Source organism: Pagrus pagrus, assembly GCF_965226575.1.
Source record: "Pagrus pagrus genome assembly, chromosome: 4".
NCBI classification, from domain to species: domain Eukaryota; kingdom Metazoa; phylum Chordata; class Actinopteri; order Spariformes; family Sparidae; genus Pagrus; species Pagrus pagrus.
In genome coordinates, this window is record NC_140188.1 from 14,311,001 (window position 1) to 14,330,689 (window position 19,689).

General features: G+C 41.0%; 1 protein-coding gene across 2 annotated transcripts in view; it reads right to left on the minus strand.

Moving 5' to 3' along the window:
- The window catches only part of ppp1r37 (protein phosphatase 1, regulatory subunit 37), a 44,145-nt gene that overhangs the window by 16,391 nt on the left and 8,065 nt on the right, over nt 1-19,689 (minus strand). For both annotated transcript variants that reach the window (XM_084350565.1, XM_084350564.1), the window contains exons 2-4: nt 6,687-6,784; nt 494-539; nt 241-341 (exon numbers count right to left, since the gene is read on the minus strand). In XM_084350565.1, the coding sequence (XP_084206691.1) occupies nt 241-341; nt 494-539; nt 6,687-6,784 (245 nt within the window). The remainder of the gene's footprint in view (nt 1-240; nt 342-493; nt 540-6,686; nt 6,785-19,689) is intronic.

A 19,689-nucleotide genomic window follows, 5' to 3' on the forward strand; every position in this document is an offset into this window, starting at 1 on the left:
TTACACAAGAGGACATCTGGAGTAATCAGAAAACCCATGATAAACACTCCACATCCCACCAGTGCAGTAAGAGTGAGGAAGAGGATCGGAGTGTGGCTGAAGGCAACCAGCAACAGTAAAAGAGGGTGAGAAGGAGAGATGGGCATGAATTAAGGATGAAAGCTGGAAATATCAGAGCTGCACTGAGAGAAATGAAGGAATAGAATGAGATAGAGATACATTTTAAAAGGATCTTCTTACATCTTCATCCAGGTTTGTCTGCTCCAGATCTATCACTTTGAACTGGACCCTCTTCAAAACCTCTTCCAGAGACTCACATGCTTTGTAGTCCAGCTTCTCACCTGAAGACATACGCACACATCGGCAAGCAGCACATTATATGTTGTTGCATGAAATAAAGTTGAAGGATTTGTAAAATTAATCTCGCAGCCTGGCATGTGTTGATTCCAACGAGTTAAATTTATAGTGTTGACTATATGAATGTTATTCTTACCTTTTAGATCTAAGCATTCATTTCGCTGCGTCAGGTCTTTCAGTTCCTACAGAGAGAAAAAGAAGCAGTGTCAGTAAGAGTTCAGTTCCCTTGCTTTTCACATGTTGAAACTTTCTAATCACACAGGCAGCAATTCAAGAAGTAGTGCTGGAGATAAACTACTCCATCCTGCAATATTAGAACAGATCTGCTGATCAAACAGTGCAGAATATGTCCATTAATATTTTCTTCCCCATTATGAAGAACAGGCCCGCTACCGTAGCTCTGCTAACTAGCTGTCAAATACAGTGTTTCTCCTACAGCTGTTTCACAATAAAAGCCTCTCCTTGGTCTGCTGGTGGGAAAAATTGAAGCAGCAGCAATAAATATTAGGTTTACATCAGCAGTAACATCCCCTTTTTCAGTCAGCAGCACAGACACACGTGTTGAGCCATCAGTTTAGTGCATGACACACGTTTTTCTGAGGGGGGGACCAAAGTTGGCTGCGTCTGGCCCTTCTCAGGAATTGATGCAGCTCAGCACAATCAAAGTGTGCCAACCGGGGTCCGTTAAACCGTAACCTAAAAGTGCCTCATCTGTTTCTACTGTGAGCCTATATTATGCACCACTTGATGCTTTAAACACAGTTGGAACCGATCCAATATCAGTATTGGATGCTGATATTGACGTAATTCACTTATCGGATATCGGACTGATGTAACTGATCCAGTTTACATAGTCTGATTGATTACTAACAATTTTCCATTGAACTCTTTATAATTGTCTTATTTATATATGGCCTTTTTCATGGGATGAGAAATAGGGGGGATTGACATGCTGCAAAAAGTCAGATTTGAACCCTTGGCTGCTGCGGCATGAACAGCCTCACATGCTCTACCAACTGAGCTACCAGGGCGTCTCCGTTAAAACTGTCTTATTACTTTTGAACTCATGTAGTCTACTCACCAGTAGTTCATAACGAATTGCTGCACACTTGATTTGTTCAGGTTTTGCACCTTTAATAACAACAACAATAATAATGAAAATAATAATTACAATATTTGAGAAAGAAAGAGCTCTTGTATTGGTATCAGTATTGGCAGATATCCAAATTCAAATACGGAGTAGGCCTGGGACTGAACAAAGGTGAATCGGTTCACCTCTACTTTAAACCAATCTATACTGTATTGCAGTCCAACACAGCAGCAGCATCACAGATTAACAGGTGGACAGATATTTAACCTCCTGCCCTGGTAAAACACCCAACCACCCACTCAAACACAAAAACATAGAGCGCTGCCCTTGAAACTATGTACCAGCAAATCCCTCTCTCTAGTTGACAGCCCGGCCCATTCAACATGAACTCCATAACCTCTGCCCTCGTGCCATACTGCCATCACTTATGTGTGTGTGTCTGAACAGGCTGATGATGGTTTAGTTGCACTGAGGGTTCCTGCATGACTCAACTGGTCCCAAAAACATGGTGATATTACGTGACAAATGCCACATGTAAAAAGCTGTATAGTCACAATACAAACAGCAGGAAACACTATGACGCTAAATAGCTCACTGCAGTCAGTATAGAGATAATTCATCTGTGAAACCAATGAACCATTCACCAAGCATAATGTGAAAAATCTCCACAGCATTTTCTCAGTATGTTCTGGCTGTTCTTCAGCATCCAGATGGTGTTGACTATGTAAACACAAGCAGACACATTTTGAGCAATTTAACAGCAAGACAATCACCACCTACAATTAACATGGGCACCTGTCAGTGAGAATGACTCTATCAGTGTGAATACCTCTCTGGCAGAGCTGCCAGAACCCAAAAATAGTGCATGACGCACAGTGTGCCTCTGCACGAGTGCTGGTATGGGTGCGTGTGTGTGTGTGTGCGTCTGTGTGTTGTGGGTGGGCTACATCAAGCTGCTGATTCCCTTTCTGAGCTTGTTTGTTAATTCTGTGATTACACTTGCTGTACCTCTGTTATATATATGTGCAACGTTTCATTAGTGTTTTAATGAAAACACACTCAGACTAAAGTGTGTTTTAGTCAAATTATCCGCTGCAAAATGTCTCATCAGCCTGAAGTCTAAGAGGAAATATGACATCTTAGTGTCTAATCAAAATGGACAGATGGAGAGGCATGAAAAAGGAGCTGTTGCATCCCCAATAAAAATGAAAATATGTCTGTGCTTAAATGGCATTCACCAAGTAAGACCCCATCCCAATACACCTCTTGCCCCTTCCACTTAGCCATACCCCTCCATTTTGCGTGTTCACCTCTAGGGGTAGGGTGTCCCGCAGTGTTAGGACTATATGGCCCTCCAAATTAAGGTTTTCAGTGGCACACATTAAACCGAGGGTTATGAGAGCTCTGCCGTTTCAATGCATTATGGTCCTTTTCTTTACAAGAAGCATAAAACAATAGCCGTTTCTCAATACCCAGTAACTGATGATAGATGGGGGGCTTGAAGCGATGTCCCGTTTCACAGAGGGGGTATTTCAACTACTGCCCCTTGTAACTCTGTTCTGAGGGGCCGGGGTTCACTTTGAAATGAAGGGTTGGGGGAAAAATATAAAAAATAAGTTATGCAGCAAAAATATTTTAGTCTGTCTTTACTTTCTTTATTCCAGATATACTAAACCAGTCTAGAAAGAGTAGGTTTCTGCATATTCTGCAAAATGTAATGTGCACCTTGGCTGCGTGTGAGACATTGCATAATAGGGAACCACTTGTTCCTGAGGGGATCGCAGCAGCACAAATGTGACACAAGGCTACCAAGTGTCCATGTCTCAAGCCTCTGGAGGGAGTTACTGTACAGGAGGCATTCAACATGTAGCTGCGAAATAGTGACCCCTTTAAACACACAGACACAAACAACTGGGCAGAAATGTACATAACCTGTAGGGCCCCTGGCAAGCTGCCACGTGTACAGTGCAGTTGGACTTAATAAAGGAAGCATTTAGAGTGAAGGAGGAAAAAACAGTCAACGGTTGAGCTCCTCCTGCAAACCCCCCTTTCACTGATCAGCCATTTGGTCTGACTGGCTTGTTTATGTGGCTGGTTACTGCAAGGATGACTAAGCAGAAATGAGAGGGGGCGGTTGTGGACCAAAAGACTACAGTGGTAGAGGGGGATGGAGATCAGCCAGACATCGCATACACGAGGGATCAGACAAAAAGCAGAATATGATGGAGGGAAAAAGGTGAGACATCTCTGATGACCAGAAATCTCCCAGTGGAAATGTACCCAGACTGTAGGTCTAAATGAAGCACACAGCAGCAGCTTAGCACAGAGACGTGCATTTCCACAAGTAGCTGAGATGTTAGCCCCACTCCTTTCTCTCAGCTGACCAAGCGTGTGGGGATTTCTTTGCAGAGTCTCTCAAATCACAAATGTGTTCCCATCTGGGACTCAACATCATCACTCACACATGGAGACACACCTGCAGGTACAAATGTGCAAAGCTCCAGCAGAGAGGCCCAGTTAAGGGTTTATGAGTGTGTGCTGCAGCGACAGAACAAACAGGAGAAAGTGCTAATGTGTCCCTGCTGCAAAGGTTAACACAGCCAACTCTTCCATCAGTCTCACTGGAGGGGAGTCAGTTTAGTTATGGGAGATTCCCAAATAAATAGAAACAGAGAGACAGGCTCCCATATGTTTGCATACACACAGTATCAGCAATATTACATCAGCATAACGTTTCCAGTAAAGGCTAGGGCATTTATTTATTTAAACTGGTAATAGACACATTTTCTGCTTCAACGTATTATTATGAAGTAAATGTTGATTGCACAATGTTGAGGATATAGAATATAGAAACCATCAGCGTTGACATTGGTTCCCTATAAACCTCACTATCAGTATACAGTCTTGTCTACCACCAGAACCGGGAAAAGGAAGATTAACTGGTGACCCATTTCTATTATAGATGAAATGATTTAAAAAAACTCATGTTTTGTCCGGTGTTGCTGTTATTTGTGCAGAAAATTGATTAATCTGTCGTTGCAACAGTGACGGCAACAAAAACATCACTTGGAAACGTTATGGGGGAAAAGTTGACTTTAGCCACTTTAAACAAAAGAGAGTTCGAGGTCACTAGCTATTATTTCTTTTGGCACATTTTCATTAAACTAGTGACGCACCCATTTACCGCCACAACATCGGTATCTGCTGATATTCACCTTGTTGACTGCTTTTGGCCTATTGGTAAATAAGATGACATCCACCAGAGGCAGTGGACGATGTTTATCTGATGTGTCACATCAATTTTACAGTGGCACACACATGAGCTACTGGCTCATGACATCCTTGACATCAGTTTGTAGGGCAGTTTGTAAGGCTATGCAAGAACTGAAAAATTCTTATCATTTAGTAGCTTGTACAATGGCTTCTGAAGCAGTTACTTTTCAAAGGAGAATCATTTTCATGTCAAAGAAGGTCATATCAAAAGGTTGTTTTATTAATTTGTGTGATTGAATTTTCTGCTTTTCAAAGATAGTTTAATGACAGGCTTATTTTGTTTTCTTTATATTTCCCTGAAACAACAGAGGGGATAAATCCACATGCAGTGGAAACTACTCCCACATGAAGAAACATTTGTGTTATCATAATAACAATCGCAATACAGATCAAGCATGTGCATCAATTCACTTATAAAAAAGGCACAAGAGCGACAGAAATATAAAAACAGCTCTGAGGCTCCCCCCTGGATTTGAGGAACTGCTTATGCAGAGGGATTATGGGACACATGACTGTGCTGGCTAACCCACAAGAGACTGCATGAGAAAAAAAAAGACACGAAACACTCGTCTGCCTGTTGGGAATAACAACCACCCTTGCTGAAAAAGGAAAAAGGCCCATCTCTACAGGATGCTATCATAGCGCTGGTCCATAGTCATGCCCTGCTGCATCACGTCGTGCCCTCAAACCACATTAACAAGCGTTTGAAGTGTTTTTCATCACCAGAAGAAAAGGTTTAGGATGTAATTCTTGGAGCTAAATTTTGTTTAACCTCACGAACAGGAACCTGCACAATTACAAAGAACTTTTGGGTGGGGTTACCAAGACTTCCTAGCCAGCTTGTCCAGCTGCTTGCTGCACAGCAGAATACTGCCATGACTGGATTTGTTTCTGTTAGTATATATGTTTTATATCATTGAGATATACGTATGCAGTCATTTGTACCCCAGCAGTTCTGAACTTGCACTGCATGGACACCCACTCTCTGGTTATGTGCTGCCTGCTCCATGTGACCAACCTTATTCAGTGTTTTGCATGTATGTAAAATACAATGTATAGTGGCTCTGTATGCCGGGACACCACATATCGTACTTCCTGGTTGCCATCCTGATGACCACGAATGAATGCGCAGTCCAGCTTTCCATTCAAAAGGCAGCAAACTAGTCATGACAAATGAGCACTACACCACTACATCTCTAGTTATGTGCATTATGTTCTTGCGAGCACATTACGCTCTCCTGTTGCAGCTTTTACCATTAAAAAGCAGGCGTTGGTGGCTTCATGACAGACAAGTTTGTCGTGACAAGGACTGCAGTACTGGTGAATTGGCCACATCAAATTGGAGTAAAAAAGGAGTAAAAAGCAGGAGCTCAGCAGGCCAGGGTGATGGCTTTCCACTCTGTCAGGGGATTTAAGGGGGGATTATGACGTTCCACCAGAGGTGGCAAATAACATAATTTCAAGTAGAAACAGCGCTCCTCATTCATCACCTTTTCTCTAACATTGTTTCCAGCATTTCAACACTTCCTCGTTGGATGAAATGGATATTTTTCTTTTCCAAGAGCAGGCAAATCGAGTTACACAACAGTCGAAGCTATGCAAGAGTAGGTACACCTAATGCAGTCTAATAAAAGAGCACTGTGTTAATTCACTACCCTCATGAAGGTTATAGTGGTCAGCTTTTTTTAAAACTGTTGTATTGTTTTATTAGAGGGTGCAGTATCTGGTGCTGTTGAATTATATTGCTTTATACTGACAGATTATTCTATTTTATCTTGGCCATCCAATTTATTTCAATGATGGTGGACAAAGTCATTGAAATTCCTCCCTGTTGTATCAGACAGCATTGCTTTTAGCTAGGTGTATCTAATAAACTGATAATGTATGTTGTCAGTATTACAGCACTGTGTCTCAGTGTCTGTGTGATTCATCTGTCGATCTGTGTTTGTGTTGAGCTGAAACTCACCTGTATCTGTTTGAGCACTTTGGGAATGGGTTTACAGTTGAGTTTCTGACAGGCCTGTTTGTAGGAAGAGAGGATCTCCTCCACCGTCACATTCTGAGCTGCAAAATACAGAAAACAAGAAAGGTTAATATTGCTTTTGTTGCTTTGTTTATTTGAGCACATCTGTCACTCTCTAGGAGGCAAACACGAACACACACACACACGCATACACACACAAGAATCAGATGAGAAAAAAATACATCAACTACATCAACATATGTTTCTTCTTCACATCCTTTAATATCGTCTGCTATCTTGACTAACTTCACTCTGTTTATTATATTTGTATATAATTTCTACATATAGCTGCACAGAGTACATGTACATGCATTGAAGATAGTAATCCAATTAAACTATGTGTGTCAGCTTAAGTGCATGACAGCTTTATTTTGATGGTATCCTCCTGAAATATTTTGTGACATGAGTCAGGAGGGTTGGGACAGTATTTAGACAGCCTTCATTCCAGCAACACTGAAGTTCAAACGTACCACAGTTGCAGTATAACCCTAGAATACATGCAAAATGGTGTTAACCCAAAGTGGCACTGTTCGTGTTGCTTGCTGGCACTTATCATTTAGTTTTGACGCTGAGGCGTCCAAGTGATTTTCCGACAAGCACCATTTGCACAGTAAACAAAGCATCTCAAATGGATCTTCCCTGATGCCGATCTTACATATCAGCCAAAGATATCCCTTCACAACTCGTGCAAATAATCAACATGATGAAATCTAGGACTGTGACCTGCTGGTGTGTCTGCCTTGGGGAGTACTCTCTTGACAGAGAGGATCAGAAACTGTAACCCCTTTAAGGGCTCCCCTACTTAAGTCAGCAAAAAGGACGTATTGTTCTTGGTGAGTGTGTGTGGATCAGCCGCTGCTGCCTTCCCAGACTGTTGCGGGGGCTAACTCCAGTCAGATGACTGGGCAACATTCAAACTCACTGTTCTGGCTGAGAGATCTTGCAGAGAGATGAAGTGAGGCACTTGGGCAAAGAAATTAAAATAATGACAGAAATGAAGAAAAAAAGAAGGAAAAAATTGCAGATGTGTGCAGGAATTCAGAAAGATCAGGACATAATACTGGATAAAGTAAAAAATGTGAGATGCATTCTACCAGCTTTTGACTTATTTTAGACTGTGTGTAGGTTGTGTATATACAGACAGATGAATACATTCACAGTATGCAGTGTGTGCTGATAAGACAGAACCTGTGCCTACTATACTATATAACTATGTGTGCGTGCATGCATGAATCTGACTGTGTGCTGCAGTCAGCGTTTTCACCAAGGTGAGAATTTGTCTGCTTCACTTTTTAGTTGCCTCCATCTCCTCTCCCATCGTCTCTGCCAGTGTCCCCAATCAGATTAACTCAAGTTCATCGCCCTGCCATCTTTACAAGGTACTGGACTAACCAGCATTACAAAAATGAAAATAAATAATTATACAACTAATTTCCACATAAATTGTTTCATTATTGACCTCAGTAGGAGTACCAGCGACATGCAGTTTGGATGTCTATAATTGCACAAGCACAGGTGAGAATGGACAACCTGCTGGCAGGACAAAGAGGAAGTTAAAAACCTACATGAGCAGCCATGCGTGTCATAACAACTGTGCCATTCACCATCTCAATGAAAAGTACAAATGCCAGACCATGGCTGAAAATACTACAAGAGACTGTGGTGAGTTTGAAGTGTGTGTATGTGTGTGTGTGACACTAAATGAAAGAGCAAGTCAGTGAGTGCCACATGAATACAATGAGAGTGGCCACAACGCATCTTTCACTCATTTTCAGACCCAGACCAGACAGCCTCTCAATTCGAGAGAAGTCTGGTGCATCTGGTGCATACTGAATGTACACGCACACACATAAAAAATGCACTAAAGCTGGTTAGATGAGGATATGCTGACTGTTGAGTTCAGTGACAAGATACATTAAAGTCCAAGTAGGTTCAAAGCAGATTTGTTTAAAGGTATCCATTCACACTGTTCTGTTTGATAACTTTCAATCATTGTGAGATTGTGCACACAAGCATAAGCCTAATTTCTCCACATACCCACATAGCCATAGATGGTCATATATTTACTTTGAATGAACTGTTGTCATATGAAAACATTTGACTGCTCCACAAGTCCTTGGACATGTGACAAGTAGGAAAGAAGAAGCAAAACTTAACTCAATGTGAGATTAAAATATTTGTGGATGAGGTAGAGACAACTTGCTGTTATGATAACTGGCTGTAATAGGATTACTTAGCAAAAATATTTAACAATCTGTTTTGAATTCATATCCATTTTGGGGACTTTTTCCCATTTTCTGCCAATCCAGAATGTTCCATTCCCTCTGCCATGCAGTCCTTGTCACTGTTAATGCTGTGCTACCTCTGTGACACATGTTGTAGGTTCACAGAGGTTCACTCAAACCCCTCAAGTTCCACCCTTCACTCTCCAGGCCCGTCCAACCAGTAGGAATCACTTGTGCAACAACAAGGATTAAAAACGCTCTTCTGGCTTCAAACCTGTGAACATGGCCAATGTTGTGCGTTGACCACACAACCAAACCAGTGGATTTTGCTACCGGGAAAAGAACCCTGGATTTCTGTGGTGGTGGACGGGAGCTTTGACTCCTGTCCAACCCATGCACCCTTAAAAAACTTCCTCACACTAATTACCGCTAACAACCATGTGGAGCGCACCAATGCTGTTACAAACAGAACAGAGTCCATGTTCGTACAAGGATGGTTTTTCATGACCTTCAAGCGTTCACTTCAGTCACACCAATTTTTTCCCCCAAACCTAAGGTTTCCTCGCCCAAGAAAATGTTTACATTTCTCAATCAAAATATCAAATTATATTTGTATTCAAAAACTTAGAAAGCTAGAGCAGATAATAAATAATTAACTAGAAAGAACTATTAGATCTGGAAAAAAGTCATGTATAGTTAGTTTTGATGCTCTCGAGATTGATTTTACATTAATTTGGCTGAGGTGCTGTGACTAACCCTAATAATAGTTTGGAATATGCTGAAATTATATTCTCCAGACATATAAAAACATGCTTATTTAGTACAGAACCCAATAAAAATCAGCATATATTTATGTAAAGTCATTATTTGAATCTTTTTTCAGTGAAAGCAAAATGAATCGGTGAAGCGAAAAAGTGGCACTAACATTTTTAATAAATTTTCCACCTTTTGCCAAGACTGTGGTGGCTTTCTTATTGAGTATTGGTGACTCTACATTCTTCTTCTACATTTCCTTTCACTCTGCACCCACAGTGTAGTCCTTTAATTAAAAAGAAGCAGTGGTGGTTTCAGTCATTTGAGCCAGCTTCCAAGGTCTTGTTAGCAAAAAACTAAGTTGTAATTAAGTGCAACTCAATTAATCCTCATTTATATTTGAGCTTTATCTATGAAAAATATGTGCACACAGAACTGTGGGTTTAATCTAAATGCCTCCGCTGCCAGTGCCTTGTAAATTTGTACAGTACAGTGTGTGCGTTCCAGTGTACACTGTGTCCTTGGAAAAGTGTTATTGTGCAGAGTCGCTGTGGAGCAAGTGTGTGTGTAAACACTTCCTGAGGGAAAGGTGGGGTTTAGGGGTGGGCGGTGGAGGTGGTGAAGGTCCCATGCTTACTACACAGTATTTTCACACATAGCTCATTAATTAGAGGAAGAAGAGGGGAGGTTAAAATGGAGTCTGAGTGAAAAAAGAACACGGTTGTACTCGTGTTAATAAAATTAATCACAACTGTCCTCAACACCAAAAAGAATAATGTAAGGAAGGTCAGACTGAGTACGTGAAAGTAGGAAATGGTGACAAAGAAAACCAGTAACAGAGGGAAGTCAAATGCTCAGTGTTCAACAGAATTCAGAGATGTGAGCTCCAGTTCTGCAGGATCATTAAGAGCTGAGCTACAGCTGTTGCCTGCATTTCTGCTTGCTCTCTTTGTTTTATTGCACTCCCTCCAGCGCTGCTGGTACATGTACGGAGGGAGTGGTGATGAGGAGGTACGCAGAAGGGGGAGAGAGGGAGGGGATAAACTGCTCCAAAAAACATCTTCGAAAACGAGGGTAAGAGGACGTAGAGAGGTGATGATATGTAGAAAGAAGAGACAAGACCGTTAGCTACCACTGAACACTGAATATATCACTGCCAGCCAGTTTAAGAGGGTCTGACTACGATTTCACTCACCCAAGCCCACACATATGATCAGAGAAGTCAGTTAGCACAGGATGGTCAGAGTTCAGCTGCAATTCTCACATTTTCACACTCAACAAATGAAATTTTATTTCATTTTTAAAAAAAGACTGCATAATCCTAAGTTTGCCCCAACCATTCCTATGATAGACGAAACCTGCTCTTCATGTTGTAATGAAGACAGACGACTTAAAGGGGAAGGGCAGCTACCTTTAAAACTCCTCAGATTGACATTTTGGGCATGGAGGAGGACAGGAGAGGAGAAAGAGAAGAGAGGATAGAGAAGAGACCATCTCTGCTTTGACTCAGTGAATCTGCTAATTAAATAACACAAACGAGCAGCATGCCCCTTTTCTCCTTGTTATGGTTGTTGGCCACCATCCACTGTGCACACACTAAATCACTTACTGCTGCCATCACTGGGCTTGTGAGCAAAAAAAAAAAAAGGTGGATGCTGCTACAACAGCACCTAGCTTGCTGACTCAGATCAACAGAGGCAAATTTAGCACTGTGGACTTCATGGTTAGGAATGATGATGACCTTTTCACTAACTTGCTGGTGCATATTGAGCCTATAGTGGTGGAAATATTTTTAACAATGTGATCGACAGCTGGCTGGAGTCACCCAACCAATATATCAAATTAGAAATACTGAAATTATTTAAATGTGTATGTGCAAACAAGGATTTGCGCGATGCCATTGTCCATCACCGATGGTCCATCATCGACTGAACTTTGACCATTGTAACATCGTGACTTAAAAATGGTGTCTCCCTGAGAGATGCCATAAGGCAGCAGTTGTTTGTGTTTGTGATGGGGGAGAGAAAATGAAGTTTGTTGCTGCTCAGTGCACTTACATCACGTCTCCATGACCAATTTATTATTTTCTTAGTAAACCTGGCCACTTTGGCGAACCCAAGATGCTACGTCAAACTAGTGGCAGTCGTTTCTTTTCTGCGGTCACTGTTAGTGTTTCTCTTTCAACTGTGCCATTGTAATTCACATTTTCTTAGCTTAGCTTCCTCAGTATAGCTAGCTGACTTCCTTTGTTCCAAGGCTAAACACAGCCATGTTACGGACATGTGATGTGTAGACAAAGACCCCATCGCAGCACAGGGATGTACATCGATAGTGAAGGGGGACAGTTTTCTTTTCTGGGTGAGATAGTGGGAGGTTGCCGTCAGAGCTACAGTGTCGCCTTCAGTGGTGAGCTCATGAGCTACTCCTGTCTTACGAAGACACTGAGGTCCCCCCCAAACAAGAATGTTATCGTCCATCACAATGTTTCACTGTGGACATCGTTATATGCCAATTCGGTGGACATCGCCCAACCCTAGTGCAAACAAGAGAATTAAACTGATAAATATCATATGATAACTGCTCTCTAACTATTTTTCTCATTGCCAACCTCTCCCCCTCAAGTTTTAGAAAGAGTTGAAAACAGGCCAAAGGAAATCAATGCAATAAACTCTCTGTGGTCCAAGAAGATCTGGCAGTCAATTTGGTATGATCAAGTTTTCCCCTCTAACAGTGAAGTGCATAACAAATATAACAAATTAAGAAGGAAAGCAGATTTGCCTTTACAAAGCCCTTCAATAAACCGTCCCTGTTCCCACTCTACCCTAACAAATTGTGGCTCTGTTGCATCTGTGCTGCAGTACACAGCCTGTTGGATTGGTATCTTGGGGCGAGGAAAAACTGCGAGGCAACAAGGGAGGTGTACCTGCCATAAATCATAAATCAATTACTTAAGCTGAGCAACCTGCCGAGCTGCAACAAGTACAGGCACATATGGTGAGAGGAGAGGAGAGATCTGTATTTACAGTAGATTAACGCTTTCTAAAGAAAGGGTTTTTTTTATGGTCAGGCATTGAATGCAAGCAGATGTTCAGTCAGCTTAGCCCACTAATTCCCCTCCACACCTTAATTGTACTTGAACCATAAAGCACAAGGTGAGGTCAAGGTTTTCAGTGAAAAATGTACACGACACACCTGAGGTAAGAATTAATCTCAATATAAAGACAATACCAAGAAACTAATGTATGTGTGACATTTCAACTGTGAAAAGAAAATGTGCATACCAAATTGCATACAGACTGTATTGATTATTTTCACAACCAAACTGCTCGACATTTAAGACTATACTTTCTGTCCGGCCAAATCAGCTTGCGATCACTCTATACATGCACTTGCAACAGATCGGTTTGTGCTATTTGTTCTTATAGTATTGTGTCCTCCGTGGGCAACACCTTTTTGTACAATACAATTCAATACAACATCCATCCATTTTCTTAACTGCTGCTCAACCTGTTTCAGAGTCGTGTTTCAGGGAGCTGAAGCCAATCCCAGCATGCACTAGTCAATGGGAAGGGTCCCCTCTGAACAGGTCAAAAGTCTCTGAAGGTGCCAATATACTCAATTTGAACTGCTTGTTGGGTGATTGAAGTGAATTAAAATGATCAATATCATACAACATGTTGTCTGTACCAGCAACTAAATATAACATAGAATCATAGACTATTCTTTTTTATATTAATTTGATCCTACTGTAATATATTTTGCCTTTTTGTAACAGTGATATCCTTTTATTTTTAAAATAGGTCTTATACAAATAAACTTGCCTTAACCAGTGGAGTCATCTAGAGTGCGTCCTACAGGCAAAATAATATATAATGTGGGTAACATACAAACAAACAGGTTCAGCAGGTCACAGTAAGTTACCAACTAACACACATTCAAATGGCAAGCCATAGATTATACAAGCCATCGAAGTCCATTAAATTCCTACAAAGTGTGACAAGCTCTGCAAATACAAAAAACCCATCTTGCCTGAACTTCTAATAGCCACAGGTTGCCATCCCATTTCTTTGTTTCCCAGTTGATGTGAATTTGTTTCGTGGAAACATATCTTGATGGATCTCCTTAAGTGTAAAACAAAAGCTATGAAATAATTTCATTAAACTGTTTATTTTCAGTTACTGTCAATGTTGCCACCTAATCACATGCTACTAATTCATCATGTCAACTCATCAAACTAATCTAACATTGCGTCATTTATTTTTTCTTTTCAATTAATGCTATTAACTCTCTTGCATGGTTAGTCTGACAACTAATCAAAAAAACATATTAAATGCAGCAGCTGAAAATAAAAGACTTCTCCTCCTTTGTAGCTGCACAACATCATAACATTGCAGTCAAAGCTTCTACCACCACCCACAAAAGGTCAAAGCAGATCGACCCACAGAGTGCCCACAGTGTGAGCGTGGGCTTCACTACCAGACTCAGTTTGTGCTCGACTTGCTGGGACAGAGGAGTGGACTGGTGTATGAATCCTCACTAAACATCATCACAAAAGCTGCTCTAATATCAACATTTGTGCAAGAGGCTACCTTTGAAGGTACTGCAAAAAGCTATTCATTGCACAATAAAGCCGCATAAACAGGTTACTGAAAGTAAAATGTAAAAGTAGCACACAAGTTGTGGCAAATCCAAGTGTGTGTATAATGGTTTAATTAACAAGGATGTGTGAAAAGTTAATGGCCCATTTTTTTTTACACATACACCTGGGCAGTTTCTGCGAAAAAGCAGCAAGACCATCAGTTTGTTAGTTGTGGAAAGTCACAAAGAAATTGGGCGATATTAAACTCTGAACTTCTGAAAACTGCTTTCAGACCTTTGTTTTAAGAAACAAAAAAACAACAAACATCTAAAAGGTGTTTTTTTAAACATGTAAGGGCCCTACCTATTTTCTTAAGAAGTCCTTTGAAATGATTTGATGTTGAAGCCAAACCTTTAAGACTTGTAAAAACCTGTGAGTCTCATCTTTCAAGGTGCTAAAAAGGAGCTAGCACCTCACCTACCTAGGAGCTGTTGTCATGCGAAGGTTCTGAATAAATGTAGACTTCCATCATCTTAGCACAAAAAACATCCAGCCCCAGCTCTGTACATTTGTACCGCAATTTATGATGTCAGAGATGCTGTTTACTTCACAGAATGAAAGATGAGTACAAAGTAAGGTTATCTGAATTGTTGAGATGGCATTCAAGTCAAGTCTGACCCAATTTCTGTACGTGTCAAAGTCTGTTTATCCTCCTTGGCCTTGCCATCTTTGCACCTTCATCACTCACTCTTATTCTTTGTTGAGCTAACGAGAAACAACGTGCAAACACACAGTCTACAGGCGCTGTGCTTTCTCCCCTCGCTCCAACGAGGAGGAAACAAGCAAAGACAAGTGTTTGCATGTGTGCAGAGGACGACGAGACACTATTTGCAGAGACGGACAGACAACTGAGAGACTTGGCAGAAAGAGAGGATTCCACTGAAAATGTATGACTTGCATAATGTCTTGAATCTTCCTGTTTGACTGCTCTGCACAGGTTTCACTAGTTAATAATTACACAGCAAACTCTGTTCATGAAGAGCTTAAGAAACACTTTGGCAGTGACTGGGAATGTGGTGAAGACTGTACCAGCCTCAGTGAAGCTACTGCAGATAAACACCTGCCCTGCTGTCTGCACACATCTGGAGCTGCACAAACAGTGAGGGTTTCAACACAGAATAGTGTTCAGTTACATAACAACAAACTAAGAGAGAGGGCTGTGGTCAGACAAGGTAGTCAGCCTGTTGACTGACCTAGTTTGCACTTGGAAAAATTATTACGTAGCAGCTAATACTACCCTACAACAACTGATGACCAATCCTCTGAAAAGATTAGCACACTGAGAGGAGGGATAGCTAAATTCTTGAATGATGGAAAGTGCTTGTCACCTTGGATTGATCATTTAGATGCCACTTATCAAGACAAAATGTCTGTAATGAAGGGTAATGACTCGGAAACCGGTGTTGACAGGTTACATGCTTCGAGAGGAAATTATTCCTCGCCAACAGTTCAAAAGAGAAGCTCCAACAGAGAAGACTGGAACCGGAGCTCTGAGCTACACATGGAGGCCATGTGTCCGACTGGCAGTGCTTTAGAGTTTGTGTTTCAGCTGATGGCAAACATCTTCAACAGTCTTTATGTGATTTATTTAAACCATTCTAGTCTGAGGGTGGTTTGTGCCACCTGTCAGTTAGGTGTTGTAACACTTGCTTACTGTTGCCATCAGGTGAAAATACTGCATATTCAAAATGTCAAAGTTTGCTTGTTCATTAGTTTGACATTCATTATCAGCTAAATCTATCTTTGAGGGGGTTTCCTAAGCCTATGAATTAAGAAATTTCAAACCTTGTAGCCTTTAAACTAAGAGTATATTCATACTAGGGCTGCACAACATTGGAAAAAATTGATATGGCCTTATTTTATCTTTCTGCGATACATATTGTGATACGAATTATTTGATTGTAGGGCTTTTGTAGAGGTGTGCATTTTTATCAAACAACCAATGTAGGCCCTGCTTCATTTGATAAATTGACCAAGAATGATTGTGGTTTGCTGTGCATGCAGAGCCAGCATGTTACTCACAAGCAACACACTCCCATGTATTTGAGAACCCCAAAATCTGACTAATCTATGCTATAATAGACAGAGGCCTCTTGTAGAATAGTCACGGTAAATGAGAACTGTGTACGTTTTCCTTTTGTATCAAGCAGCAAAAAACTTGTAGCATGACGTGTTTGAGTTAATTTGCCTTTCTTGTCGTTGCACATTCTGAAATGTGACAATTGAGCATGCGCACATTGAGATGTCGACCCTGAAGCGATTTATTGTGCAGCCCTAATTCCTACTCTTTTGGCTTAATTTGATAATGCATCATTTTCTCTCTGTTTTGTACTTCTGTCCACACTATAAGCCTGTGTGTACCAAACCCCAAAATGGTGCTGTTTGAACGTGTTCTGCAGAGTGGATGAATATGAAAACAAAGGCTTGCTGTTTTAGTTTGGAAGGAGAAAACTGAATCTTTGGAAAACAATGCCACAGAATCAGTTTTTAGTTTATCAGGTACACCTAGTTAAGACTAATGCAGTCTGATACAAAAGTCTTGCTATAGAAAATAGCAACACGTCAGCATAAAGCAATACAAGTCATTTTAAAAACAAAAAGGATGAACGTTTGCTGGTTCTGGCCTCTTAAATGTAATGATTTATTGCTTTTCTTTGCTCTTTATGATAGTAAATTAAGAGTCTTTGTGTGTTGGTTGGACAAAAATTTGAAGATGTCACTTTGGGCTCTGGGAAACTGATGAACATTTAGCACATTTTTTTGACATTTTATAAGCTAAATGATTCATTGTGATAAAAATCAGCAGACTAATTGTTAATGAAACTCAAGTTAAGTTGAAGCCCTAGTTGAAGCTCAGTACAGGCGATCACAGCATTCAGGAGGAGGTGGAGCAGAGGACAGATAACAGGTTCAGTCATTGTCCTGTTGTTTTAGCAGCCTGTGAATGGACCTACCTGAAAACACCGGCGTGGATGCATGTCGTTATCACACATAAAGTAGATTTTAAAATGTCTCTCTTGCTTAGTTTGGTGAAAAGTGAAAACCTGAGAATCACTTAAATTTTAAGTTGCCTATTTGTTCACAAGACAACCGCAATGCATGAAATAACATGCCAAGTCTTTTGGCAAACGTCCAGAGATAGATGTGAGTATGTTGGTGGTGGAACACAGAAGTGGTGCCAGCTCCTACTTAACATGCAAGTGCCAGTGTTCAAAATAACCCGTCTCCCAGTCTCTAGTCTCCTTTCCCTGCCATTTCACACTGCTGTGCTGTGGATGGTGACAGCAGCGTCATTCACACATGACAGCTGGCTGCCTGGATGGTCAGAGGTGGGGCAGAAAGGCAGGGACTGTGCTACTGCTGCTGTGTGCTTCTACCAGTCTGGATGACAAGAAGGAAGGAGTGGGTAACACAAGGAGGAGAAAAAATTGCAAATTTTAGACTGGAGCTGTCTTCTGCTTTTAACAGTTGGGCCCAAAAGGTATAAACTAATACCTAAACCCATTTAAATCATACCAGTAGAAGTCTGCAAGAGGGCTGCGAGTCAAAAGTAAATAAAGTACATTTTATGTCTTTGACTGATGTGGCACAAGAAATGGCAAGACTCTGCAGGAGAGTAATTATGCAAAAAAACTGGAATTGACTCCAAGTAGCTGCAGATGCGTGCATATCAATAATTAAAAGACAGCAGAGACTGAGGCAAATCCTGACAAAATTACAACACCTGCAACCTACAAAACACCAACATCCCACACAACACCAGCCCTGTACTGGCCCTCGCATCACTGCACTCATACAACAACACAGCCCTCCAGTATTTCAGGTTTGGTTGCACTTTACTGCGAGCACAGCAACTATACCCGGACAGTGTTTTATATCTCAACATACTGCATCTGTGTTGACTTCATGCCTTTAGTGTTGTAAGACATTATAACTGTGCATCAACAGTAATCTCTCTCTCTTGGTATGATGAATTATGATGAAAAAACAGAGCAGCCATTTTAAACAGTCTCCCACATGAAACCAGGCCTGCATCTGAGAGAGAGAGAGAGAGAGAGAGCTGCCAGAGCAGATGGAGAGTGACATTATGAGCGAACAACAGTTGTATACGCTATTTTTAAATGAGGGGGCATTTTGTGCAACGTGTAGATATGTAGGTAATATTTGTCACTTCCAGTCTGCTCAGGAGTGATTAAGAAAGCAAACTACTCCTGTTTGACAAGGACAGAAAGACTCAGACTGGCTGAGCTTCGATTCTAACATTTGCTATCAATCCCCAGCTTTGTCAGTAATTATCAGGGTTTGGGGCTAGAGTGCAGACAGACACATGGTCAAAGGGCAGTGGGCAAAACAAACACCGGCAGACACTTCTTTCTCAAATACAAGACAAGACAAACAAAGGTGCATATGTAGCATAGACATGCAAAAAAGCATAATAGATGATGAACAAACTGGAGTAAGACCTGAGGCCTGATATTATCAGCAGGTATTATTGCATCACAGACATCAGCCACAGAGTGTATTGTTGTATGGAAAATAAATATGCCAACAGAAAAACCGCAATATGGAAACAGTTAATCTTGCAGCCGCCAGTGTTAACAATACTTCGCAACACCCGAGTCGCTCTTTGACAGCTGAGCACGTGCTCGTGCTCAGTCTGCTGATAGGAATGGATGCACCAATCAAATTTTAATTGATATGAATACCAAGTTGTGATCAAGTCACAAACTATACAGCTGCACACCTAAAGAAAGCACTCCACCACTGGAAATATGGCTCTTGCATAAAACTGGGTTGTCTATGCAGCAGAAAGATGCAAATATTTCTGAAATTGGTGCTACACGACCAGAGAAAACAGAGAAAAGGGGCTGTAGTATTCTCTTTTGCTCAAAGGGTAGAAGTTGAGGCGGTGCTAGGTTTTGGCAATTCATCCGTTTCTGAAACAGGAACTTGTACAGCAACTGGCTGGTAACAAACAGTAATGTACTGCAGCTAAACAGTACAAAACATTTTGGTTTATAGTTTCTTCTTAGTCAGTTTGATCTGAGTTTGTTGAGATACACTCATTGATCTAAAAGAGAGAGAGAGAGGGGTGAGGCTCTCTCCAACTGTGCTCTCTGTGTCCATGGATGTGGGCATACAAAAATGCACTAATACAATCTATGGTTGATACAACATCCCTTTTGGGAGCAAAATTGATTGTTCATTTGGCTAGATTACCAACATTTTAGTGATGCGAAGCTGGTTGTGAAAAGTTCCTGTTTAAGCACACACTTACAGGATATTAAATGTATGTAAATAAATTAAAAAGAAGGTGTGCTATGCTGTT